This window comes from Electrona antarctica (genome assembly GCF_951216825.1).
Source record: "Electrona antarctica genome assembly, chromosome: 9".
Taxonomy (NCBI): Eukaryota; Metazoa; Chordata; class Actinopteri; order Myctophiformes; family Myctophidae; genus Electrona; species Electrona antarctica.
In genome coordinates, this window is record NC_136790.1 from 19,190,032 (window position 1) to 19,202,458 (window position 12,427).

Genomic DNA, 12,427 nt, shown 5'->3' on the forward strand with positions numbered 1-12,427 from the left:
GATAAAACCAGGCTTGTTTCCATTCCATGCCAGCTTGGAAAATCAACAATGGTGGACATTGTAAACAAAGTGGAAATGCAAATTTGGAACTGGAGGAAGGAATTATACAAAATAGGGTGACATTGATGACATCACGATGAGACCAAAATCAGTTGAGCTGTTCCTGAGAGCAATTTCCATTAAAGCACCCATATGATATGAAAGCCTGATTGTTCAAAATTGGTTATTTGTGGGGATAGAAAACACATATGGGAGCCCCAAAAACACAAAAGAAATTGAAAAAGTTGAATTTTATGTTATAGGTCCTTTAACTTATCACCTAAAAGTGGAGTATGAATAGGCCTTTACACTGTAAACTTGTCAGCAAACTTGACGATGGTATTTGGGCTGTAGCCAAAGTCTAGTTGTGTAGGCTATCCACTAGAGCACTGTTTCCCAAATAGTGGGTTGGGACCCATGCTTGGGTCGCCGACCAATAATTGTTATGGGTCGCGAAATATCCCCCTTTCTTTCACTATTTCAAATTCAGGCAAATGTCTAATTTCCCTTTGGGTCTCGAGCTAAAAAATGTGGAAACTGCTGGACAATGTTTTCCCACCCTGACCACCTGGGGTCTGGCAGTCAGGAAGTCCAGTATCCAATCACACACTGCAGGTCTGCCATAATGCTGATCAGCCTATAGCGGGCATAGGTGGCAGGCCTATAGTGGTGTTAAAGGCAGAGCTGCTGTCGTCAATGAATAGCAGCATTGCCATGCTTCCCCAAATTGTTGTTGTGAGGGTGGCGTGCAGTACCTGGGAGATGTCGTTGTCGATTAGGGTGGTAGGGAGATTGCATCGGTCTAGGGAGCTTAGTAACTCACTGTGTTTTGATATTTTGTGGTAACAAACTCATAGTATCCATATAGCCTATATCTATGGAATCAATATCTATACCTATAGATATATCTACAGACCCACCAGTGTTGCTATTTCTTTCAAAATGCTCAGTGACATCTGAGAAATGTCCCATTCTCTCTGCTCCTACACTGTAAAAACGTTGCTGTGTGTGTATACTGTATGTTGCCTCGCTGTCTCTCAGCTCTCTCTCTCTCCCCAGAAGTTAATCCTGATTATATACGCTGTCGAAATGCTGCAGAATGAGACCATGCAGGGCTAATGCCTTTTTACCCAGAAACATTTCCAAAAGCTCGCCTCTTTGTTTCTGTATCTATAATCATATTCTATTGCTTTGTGTTTTCACAGGCGTGCCTGCCATGATAGGTTTAATTAACAACTCACTGTGAAAAATATGATTCCACCCTTAATCAGCCAACCGAGACATTTTTGTGCAGAGAATTAGTGGGCCGCTGTCAGTCCCGCTGAAGCATGAAGCACACGGCCATGGCGTTTCACATCAGTAATAGCTTCTTATTGGGGGGACGGACTGGTTGAGTGGCAACTCTTTCCTCTTTGATGTGAAAAACACATCAATTTAGACCAGGGATTCTGGATGCGGGCAGCCGGGCACCCCCAAGCATCCTTGAGGGGGTTCCAGGGATTCCCCCAGCTTCACTATTATTCCATGTACAAGTAAACAACTGGAGCAGTATTTCTCAAACTCTTTCATGCCAAGGACCCCCAAATTGACATGTATTTGGATCCCTATCCCAAAAAAGGGACCCTCAGAAGCAAAGGTTTTAGTTAAACATTTTCACTTCACAAGTTCACAATTAAATCAAAATAAATCAGATCTACAAGCTCATAACAGTGCATGTCACGAAGTGACGTGCTATGATCTTGTATACAGTATCTGCTATTTTTGAATAGCCAAAGTATACAATATTATGTTTAAAGTGGTTAAAATGATTGCGACTCTATTAACAAATTTAGCTGGGGGTCCCTTGGTTTAAAAGTTAATGTATGTGGTCATGTTAAACCATGAATGGAATAAATAAATATAAAGAACTATTAGGGAAAATGAAAGTATTTTTGTATATATATATATATATATATATATATATATATATCCAGAATATCTTTCCATAAAACTAAGGATTTAGAAGGCATTTGTAGAATCGTCCCTCAGGTCTAGATGGGTTTCTTAATCCAGCTCTTCACTTCATCCACCACAACACACACTATTGTGTATTCATTCACCGCACATGCGGGGGTTCCCTGGCTCCAGGGTCAGCCGAGTGATGATTGCTTTGAGAGTTAATTGTGTCACTTTGCAGCGCAAAATGGCTCACTGAGTCTCTGTGGTTGAACTCCTCGGTGTGTCGCAAATATGAAAGAGGCTTAAACGGAGGGGAAGAATGGTGATTGTTCCCACTGACCCTCTGCTGGCTATTATACTACTGTATGTCTACACGAGTGGTCCTCAAACATTTTCATGTTAAAGGGGAATTTCTCCCTAAACCTTTTTTTACAAAAGTAAGTTGATAATTATGTATATTGACCAAAAATAAATAAAGATATAGGGGAGCTGAAGCTGCAGCTGGAGCTGAAGCTGGGCTGGGGGGGTCTAACACCAGCTCACGTAGACCAGATCTAGAACAGATTGCGTGATTGAATAGGAGTTCTAGTGTTAGACCCCTCCAGCCCCAGCTTCATCTCCAGCCCCAGCCCCAGCTCCCCTATATCTTTATTTTTTTGTAATATCTTTTTTTGGTCAATATACATAATTATCATTATAATTACTTTTGTAAAAAAAAGGTTTAGGGAGAAATTCCCCTTTAAGGAGACCCCAAATTAACCTGACAATAATGTTGTGCCAGGGCTTGGCAATTTTAACCATGCCATGTTTATTACAGCTGCAGTGGATTTGGCTTCTATAGTCAAAGAGACACATACGCACGCATGCACGCACACACGCACATAAGCACGCACGCATAGCACTAGAGTGGCCCTGCCTGAGGACCGAGAGCCTAATATCTCCCTTTGTCAAAATGGGGAATTCCCCTTTTGGATGAACGGTTGATGTTTGGTGACCCGAATCAAGTGATTAAACACACACACACACACACACACACACATGCTCCAGCCCACCCCCCTCTTCCCTTTCTCTTTTCATGGAAATAACAAAAACGATGGAGCTTGCACACAAACGAATTTCACCCACTATGTCACACGTAAAATTGATACTGATTCAGCCATGCACGCGCACGCACACACACACACACACACACACACACACACACAAACCGTAATGCAGCAGTTATCTCATCAAAACCCTCTTCACGTGTTTTGAGCTTGTCGATCCATGCTACTTTTGAATTTGAATCCTGAGAAGTAAGAGTTTTGGACATATGAGGTTTCCACCTGACAGAGACGATATATTAGAGACGCCCGGGGCTTGTGATGAAAATGTTTTGGGGTTGTGTGTGGAGTTATACCGCTAACCACATCACTGCACCCCCGGCCTATCTGGACAACCTCAAGACAAACATTTGCAAGAAGGGATTTGTAAAAGCTTTTCTCCATCCTGCATTTTCAAAATGTTTTCTTGCAGAAAATCGGGGGATTTGTTTGTGGAGGCGACATCTAACAAACAACTCAACATATGTTTCTAGATTAAAAATAGACAGGCTTGTGCTTGTGCTCAAGCAACTTGCAAAACTTAAAAGAGACAAATAATATGCTCCCCCACAACAGTTTTTCTTTTTTTGTTGTTAAATCCTTGTTTAATCCTGGTTGTGTCAAACTCAATAGTACATACGTTTAAAGCTGTACTACAAGGTTTGTAAGCAAATATGTGTGTTTTCAATCAATCTAAATCACATAAGGCATTGGAAATGTACAAGACCAGTCCATATATTACTGTACATTTACCACAGTTTCAGCTTCACCCAGCTGATGATGACTGGTCAGATGACGCGTCAAGTGGGAAATGATCGGATCAGCGGATCTCCCCAAAACATCGAAAAAACCTCTAATCCCCATGGAGTACACTGATGTCATTAAAATGACACCATACACTGGCATGGATATTTGGGAATGCCTGACTGACTCGGAACTCCATATATGGGCATAAATGGGACACAGACAGACAAAGGTGTACAACAGAACAGGTACTCTGACAAAGTTCACGACTTGCATCGCTCCTGCGTAGGCCGGCGCAAAAATAGTCCCTTAACTATTGACGAGTTCCTCGGTTTGGTGGTTGCACTGTACAGAGCTCTGACTGTTCAGTTGGTGCTGCTTCCTCATCACGCGCCTCCTGAACGTCTCCGTGGTGAAGTAGTACACGATGGGGTCTAGCATGGCGTTGAGGCACGCCACCATCAGGGCGTAGCGGTACGCGCCCAGCAGGGGGCACGGCGTGTCCTCCCGGTAGAGGTAGAGCAGGCCGAGGACGATGTGGTACGGGAGGAAGCTCAGCAGGAAGATGAAGAGGCTGCCGCCGACCAGCCTCTTGATCTTCCTGCTGTTGACCAGCTGCGTCTTGGCCACGGGGCTGCGCTGGATGGCCCTGAGCAGACCCCAGGAGCACGCCAGCATGGCGGTCAGCGGGATCCCGAACCCGATGGTCAGCGTTGAAAACAGGACTCCCGGCTGGGTGTAGGCGTAGACGGGCAAACTTCCAAAGCAGCGTGGCTCCAAGTCCTCGTGCTGTATGTGCAGAATCAGAATCATTATTATTTCGGATATTTGTTTGGCTTCTTGCCTTTATTAATAGATTACAGTAGTCTGAGAGGAAACGGGGAGAGAGATGGGGGGTGACACACACCAAAGGTCATCAGGATCGGGATTTGAACCTGTGACGTGCTGTCAGGCTGGATTACCAGCCTATAGGTGCCCAGAAGGCTATGCCAGCCGCCCATACCAGAGTCATTATTTTTGAGGGGCACTAGCCGCTCCTAGGTCCAGCTTTGAGGGTTTGTGTAACTGTAAACACAACCATTGTCCTAACACAAACATTGAATGCCATTGATAATGAATGGCCAGTTTTGAGTGTTTGTGCAAACACGAACATTGAATGCCATTGATAATGAATGGCCAGTTTTGAGTGTTTGTGCAAACACGAACATTGAATGCCATTGACAATGAATGGCATTGCGTAAACACAAACATTGAAGACAAATGTGGGGACGCAAATTGTGATTGGCCAGAATGAGATGATGTATGATCACATGTATGATGATAAGAGCGCCCCTCACTTCACACGGGTGTGATTTTTTCAATTCTATACAAAAGCCACTCAGGCTCAGTTTACTAACTAAGTGGTCAATTATTCCACTTGCTGTATTAACACAGATGGCTATAGCCTGCATACATACGTACTTTCTGCAAAAGGCGGCTCGGCAGGCTGGAGCCGAAGGTGAAGAGCCAGATCCCGAGGCACACCGCCGCCGACTTCTTGCGGCCCTCCCGCACGCGGGACGACATGGGGAAGGAGACGGCCACGCAGCGGTCGAAGCAGTTGCAGGTGAGGAGGAAGACGCTGCTGTACATGTTGACCAGCAGCACCAGGCCGGCCCACTCGCACAGCCACTGGGGCAGAGCGAAGCCCAGGTGGTGGTAGATCCTCAGCGGAAGCACCAGGACCAGGAGCAGGTCCGCCACGGCCAGGTTGGTCATGTAAACGGTGGTGTGCGACGTCGTCGCCGCGCAGGAGGACTTGCTGCTGCCGAAGCGGCAGAACACGAAGAGGGCCGTGAGGTTGGAGACTAGGCCCACGATGAAGGTGGTGCTGTAAACCACCACGAAGATGGCGGCAATCTCCCCCGTAGACCTGTCGTCACAGCTGCTTGTGGTGGTGTTGTTGTTGTTGGACATGGTGGCTGGCATCTATGAGCAAGAAACAGAGAGAGAGAGAGAGACAAGGGATGATCGAGACATTCGCTTCTATTCTGCTTTACCGACTCGCCTTGCCTTGATTGATGATGCTGGACAAGACACAATGTACTGCCAATCTCAGCTTCAAGGCCAAAATGTCTCCAAAATAGTGAAAGTCAGCAGTAAACTCCTGGGTGTCCAGCAAAGTAACCTCAGTGACAGTGGTGGGCAGTTACTAAATGTACTTGAGTATTGTTCTTAATTTTGTAATACATAAAATAATTGAAGCAGATAAAATCAAGGAGACAGATCACCACATACTGTAAATTAGCATTCATTCAACATGTTAAATGTGGAAAGTATGAAGACAGAACTTTTACCTTTTGACTTGAGATGGTGAAGTAATGAATAAAGATCCACGTATTTAGTTAGCTGAAGAGGATGATGATTATACTTAACTTAGGTTATGATTATAATTTCCGGATTCTGTGATTACACCACATTTGTTTGCCTACGTATCCTGTCCGTCTGTTTGTCTGTCTGCCTTTGCCTGTGCTTGTGTTGGTTGCATCTGACTGTCTCTGTGTCTCTGTGTTGTTTAGATATACACAGATACAGGACATTATAAAGTACAGTCAGTAACTTACATTTATAGGAAGAGTAAGATTACAATAAAACACCATCAATTATTAATACAAAAAGTAGGCTATACATTATGCAGCCTATAGGCTACAATAACAAGTATGCAGACGTATACACCAAGAGTCAGGTTGTGCCACCATGGCCATGGGTGCATGTTTTCAAGAACAGGAAACTTACTGAGTTTATCTTTAGAGAAATTCAAGTCTCGTTCTCTGTCATTCTGTTCAGGAGGATGAAAGGATGTCTCTTCCTGCTCAGCGACGTTTCTTATTCATGCTCTGTACATCCATATGTTCATATCATACTGTATGTGTTGTGTGGCATCGTTCTGTTACAGTACCTGCAACATTCACCCCAAACAAACGTTTATGTATACTAAACAGTCTCTCTCCCTCTCTCTCTCTCTCTATCTCTCTCTCTCTCCCTCCCACACACACACACACACACACACACACACACACAGTCACACTCACCCGCGCGCGCGAGCACTCACATTGTCGTTCTTTCTAGGTTACAGCTGCAATAAAGGGGGGAGACATTCAAAGAAAAGGAAAATTTATTGTCCAGATTTGTGCCAGTAATGGTGCAACGTGACTGGAAACTAAAGAGGTGGCTATAGTGTTGTTGTTGAGCTCAGGGGTGGCTTTATTTATTTCTCTCTCTCTCTCTCTCTCTCTCTCTCGCACGCACACACGCACGCACGCACGCACGCACGCACGCACGCACGCACGCACACGCACACACACACACACACACACACACAAGCGATTGGCAATGCTACTACAAACAATGACGGTGAGAATACTGGGCCACTTAACTGCAGTGTCCCTTCACTGACTGACTGGCTGGCTGACTGGCTGACTGACTGGCTGGCTGGCTGACTGGCTGACTGACTGACTGACTGACTGACTGACTGACTGACTGGCTGACTGACTGACTGACTGACTGACTGGCTGGCTGACTGGCTGGCTGACTGGCTGCCTGGATGGCTGCCTGGCTGATTGACCCACTGACTTCACCCAGTCTCCATTAGGGCAGATTCTAAAAATGCCTTCTAAATCCGTTTTTGTCAGCGTTCCTGGCTTGAAAGGTATAATGACGTATCAAACCTAAGTAAAAGATTAAAGTTAACTAAGCTGACAGATAATGATGGTTCCACTTCAAATTGGAATTAGTTAAATTTGTTCCCCGCCTGACCTGCCCCCAATGTAGTAAACGGCTCTCTCCTTCGGTGAGCTCTGCTATATGTCTCATCCACCAGCACGTGTTTTAAAAGAGCATTCAGTGATTTGGGTGATTTGGAAAAACCCCCGGTCCGCCCCCGGCGCCCCGGTAACAAGATGTGCACATGCATGCACTACAGTGGGGGGGACACGCAACAGGCCAACAACACACACACCAAGGCCCGCCCCAGCTCGATCATGATTGGTGGAAGGCCCCTCTCTATCCTGATTGGATGAAGGCTGGGCCACCTAGCCAAAAACGAAACCTAAGGTTTTTTGACCCCCAGGGGTTAACTGGGGACAGGGAGCACACTCTATAGTAGGGAGGATTATCACAACAAAACAAAACAAGAAGCGATATTTGAATTAAGTGAAATCACTGAATATACCTTTAAATAGAACAGCTGTAGGCCTACTTTTAAAAATGTCCCTCCCTGCGCAAACAAAGAAATGTCCCTCCCTGCGCAAACACAGATGCTATAAGTTGAGTAGGAAAGTCATTGGTTAGATCACAGTTGACAAAGTAAGCCATATTCACACAGAAATGTAGGCTTCCATTTTATTTGTTATCTATTTTTACAAAAATCACACCCGTGTGAAGTGAGGGGCGCTCTTATCATCTTACAACATCAATTACAACATCATGTTTGTTTAAGCAACGGGTGCTAATGTTTGTTTTAGTCCTCAAAACAAACATTACATTTATCTTTATTGTCTATGGCGTTTTCTTAAACAATCATCGTTGAAAGACAAACATTAAAGCTGTATATAGGAGGGGCTAGCGCCCCTCAAAAATGACTCAACTTCAAGAAAATGCTGCCATACACCAGAACACAACGGAAGAGAGATTAGAATCATATTAATGAGACGGAAGTCATAGATTTCAGTTTCTGACAGACAGCTGTGTATGGTCAAACGGTCCTATTTTATCTATTTAATTTGTGTCAAATCTTATTAAAATTGCTTAGAGTGTGGGTGGAAGGTGAAGACCCAGTGCCTCCTCAGTGTCTGCGCAGTGCCTCCCCAGTGTCTGACCAGTGCCTCCCATGCAGTGCCTCCTCAGTGTCTGCGCAGTGCCTCCGCAGTGTCTGCGCAGTGCCTCCTCAGTGTCTACCCAGTGCCTCCCCAGTGTCTGACCAGTGCCTCCCCGTGTCTGCCCAGTGCGTCCCCAGTGTCTACCCAGTGCTCCCCGTGTCTGCCCAGTGCCTCCCCAGTGTCTACCCAGTGCCTCCCCGTGTCTACCCAGTGCCTCCCCGTGTCTGCCCAGTGCCTCCCCAGTGTCTACCCAGTGCCTCCCCAGTGCCTCCCCAGTGTCTACCCAGTGCCTCCCCAGTGTCTGCCCAGTGCCTCCCCAGTGTCTGCCCAGTGCCTCCCCAGTGTCTACCCAGTGCCTCCCCAGTGTCTACCCAGTGCCTCCCCAGTGTCTGCCCAGTGCCTCCCCAGTGTCTGCCCAGTGCCTCCCCAGTGTCTACCCAGTGCCTCCCCAGTGTCTACCCAGTGCCTCCCCAGTGTCTGCCCAGTGCCTCCCCAGTGTCTACCCAGTGCCTCCCAAGTGTCTGCCCAGTGCCTCCCCAGTGTCTACCCAGTGCCTCCCCAGTGTCTACCCAGTGCCTCCCCGTGTCTACCCAGTGCCTCCCCAGTGCCTCCCAGTGTCTGCCCAGTGCCTCCCCAGTGTCTACCCAGTGCCTCCCCATGAGTGTCTGCCCAGTGCCTCCCCAGTGTCTACCCAGTGCCTCCCCAGTGTCTACCCAGTGCCTCCCCAGTGTCTACCCAGTGCCTCCCCCGTGTCTGCCCAGTGCCTCCCCAGTGTCTGCCCAGTGCCTCCCTGTGTCTACCCAGTGCCTCCCCGTGTCTACCCAGTGCCTCCCCGTGTCTACCCAGTGCCTCCCCAGTGTCTGCCCAGTGCCTCCCCAGTGTCTGCCCAGTGCCTCCCCGTGTCTGCCCAGTGCCTCCCTGTGTCTACCCAGTGCCTCCCCGTGTCTACCCAGTGCCTCCCCGTGTCTACCCAGTGCCTCCCCGTGTCTACCCAGTGCCTCCCCAGTGTCTGCCCAGTTCCTCCCCAGTGTCTGCCCAGTGCCTCCCCGTGTCTACCCAGTGCCTCCCCAGTGCAGTGCCTCCCCAGTGTCTGCCCAGTGCCTCCCCATGTCTACCCAGTGCCTCCCCTGTGTCTGCCCAGTGCCTCCCCAGTGCAGTGCCTACCCAGTGTCTGCCCAGAGTCGGCCAAGTGCCTACCCAGTGTCCACCCAGTGCCTCCCCAGTGTCTGCCCAGTGCCTAGTGTCTGCCCAGTGCCTCCCCAGTGTCTGCACAGTGTCTGCCCAGTGTCTGCCCAGTGCCTCCCTGCAGTGTCTGCCCAGTGCCTCCCCAGACCTGGGACACTTCCCATAATGCTTTGGTGCACTGCTCCCCCTTTGTGGATAGGGGGGGGGGCTGTCTTACTGAGACAACAAGTCCAGCAAGGAAGTGAGCCCAGTGGACACTGCTAAAATCTAAAATATCTAAAAAACACATATTACACACAAAACGACCACAGGAAAGTGTTCTAAATCTTCTAAATGTCATTAACATATTTCAGTTTGTATTTTTTTTTTTGGATGAAGTGGCCCTTTAAGGCCTGGAGGCTTAACTATGCTCACGGACAAAATAGTGTGGCATTAAATCTGCCATGACATCTCCTGCACCTGTACAGACCACAGCAAACAGACAGCCATCTCCCACCTGTACAGACCACAGCAAACAGACAGCCATCTCCCACCTGTACAGACCACAGCAAACAGACAGCCATCTCCCACCTGTACAGGATGTGAGGACGGAATTGGCGCCCAATTTGAGGTGCCGAAAAATGTATGGCGCCACAAATCTCCATTTCTAGCCTTGCACGGCAACAGCTTATGTTGTGTGTGACGTCAGACCTCCTGGTCAGCCTACATAAGATGCAACTTGTCTTAGACAAGCGAGACTGAGTCAAGAGAGACGGAGAGAGTGATTTTATAGTATAAAAGACATATTGTCCGAACCCCAACAGAGGAACCTAGATGTCTCATCCCCTCAACAGTCCATTTACAGCTGCATTTCATGATGGACGGAAGGAGTGAGCCCCAGTATCTCCGGACTCGGGTCTCCTGTTCTGAGCGTCCATATGCCGGTGCCTTCACCGACTCAGGTAGTCTGAAGATACACCAGCGTAGCCATACTGGAGAAAAACCATACCACTGTAAACAGTGTGGCAAGAGCTTCAGTCAGTTGAATAATCTGCGAGTACACCAGCGTATCCACACTGGAGAAAAACCATACCACTGTAAACAGTGTGGCAAGAGCTTCAGTCAGTTAAATAATCTGCGAGTACACCAGCGTATCCACACTGGAGAAAAACCATACCACTGTAAACAGTGCGACAAGAGTTTCAGTAGGTCAGATATTCTACGAGTACACCAGCGTATCCACACTGGGGAAAAACCATACCACTGTAAACAGTGTGACAAGAGCTTCACTGAATCGGGTAATCTGGAGCAACACCAGCGTATCCACACTGGGGAAAAACCATACCACTGTAAGCAGTGTGACAAGAGCTTCAGTAGGTTAAATAATCTGCAAGAACACCAGCGTATCCACACTGGGGAAAAACCATACCACTGTAAGCAGTGTGACAAGAGCTTCAGTAGGTTAAATAATCTGCAAGAACACCAGCGTATCCACACTGGGGAAAAACCATACCACTGTAAGCAGTGTGACAAGAGCTTCAGTCAGATACGTAGTCTGAAGACACACTTGCATCTCCACACTGGAGAAAAACCTTTCTTGCCATAGGCTAGAGGCCTCTGAGATGCACCAGACTGGCCTGCCATAGGCTCACGCCTTAGCCTTACTACACAAAACGTCATTCCACCCACCACACTGTTACACAGGGATAGTCAAATCACAACTGCTCAGATTCCATAGGATTTGCACGCAAGGAAGTGATTTCAAAATAGCCTGTAAAACGCTGTTTAATGCTCTCAGACTATGAGGTTACACCAAGACATTCCTTCGGAAAGCTCACAATACCTTCTTAGATGTACTGTAAGAGTGCGGGATCAAGGCCCAAAATTGGCCCTGGTAACCAGTTATTCAACACAGAGCAGACTAGCCACAGATTAAAAAGGAATTTTGAGAACCGAACAGATGATCTTCTAAAGGAATATAAAATTATATCGGCCTACAGAAAAAACAAAAATCTTAAAGACTATCTGGTACACAGCAAGCTAAAAGGAATCAACACACCAGCACGCCAGAGACCAGATTACTTCAAACCCAAACAAATAGTTAAAAATCACTCCCGTGTGAACTGAGTGGTACAAGGTCTTATATAGCCTGATCAGCTGTGGTCTTACGTAATGTCAGTGACCATAGTAACCATGCTCATTCTTTTGAGGAACAGGTACACAAACACACACACACGGGTACTAACAAAGCCAGTTGTTGGAGTGGTTTGCACCACTCAAAAATAGAACTACAAAACGTGTGTTGGAGATTAAACAACAGATAACAGCCAGCACCAGCAACTGTATTTATTTAATCACATGTGATTAAATAAATTATATGTTGCGACATAGCACATTGCACTGAAGTCCCCCAGTGCCTCCCCAGTGTCCCACCAGTGTCCCACCAGTGCCCACCCAGTGCCTCCCCAGTGCCCCCCCAGTGCCCCTGTGCCTCCCCAGTCCCCTCTGTGCCCCCTTGTTGGGAGAGCCAAAAATCGCCTTATATGGGGCCAAGTGCAACATCGTGCAGTAGATACTATACAGACAGCATTGGCGTTCATTGGT

At 47.3% G+C, this 12,427-nt stretch overlaps 1 protein-coding gene across 4 annotated transcripts in view; it reads right to left on the reverse strand.

The window, feature by feature from the left end:
• Positions 1–3,678: 3,678 nt before the first annotated feature.
• Positions 3,679–12,427, reverse strand: part of LOC306930283 (lysophosphatidic acid receptor 6-like) — a 60,718-nt gene continuing 51,969 nt past the window's right edge. For 2 of the 4 annotated variants that reach the window (XM_079511155.1, XM_079511153.1), the window contains exons 2-3: positions 5,265–5,771; positions 3,679–4,592 (exon numbers count right to left, since the gene is read on the reverse strand). In XM_079511155.1, the coding sequence (XP_079367281.1) occupies positions 4,113–4,592; positions 5,265–5,771 (987 nt within the window). In that variant the 3' untranslated portion in view covers positions 3,679–4,112. Of the gene's footprint in view, positions 4,593–5,264; positions 5,772–6,578; positions 6,692–12,427 lie in introns of those variants that run through there. The other 2 variants (XM_079511154.1, XM_079511156.1) reach the window with 2 other exon arrangements.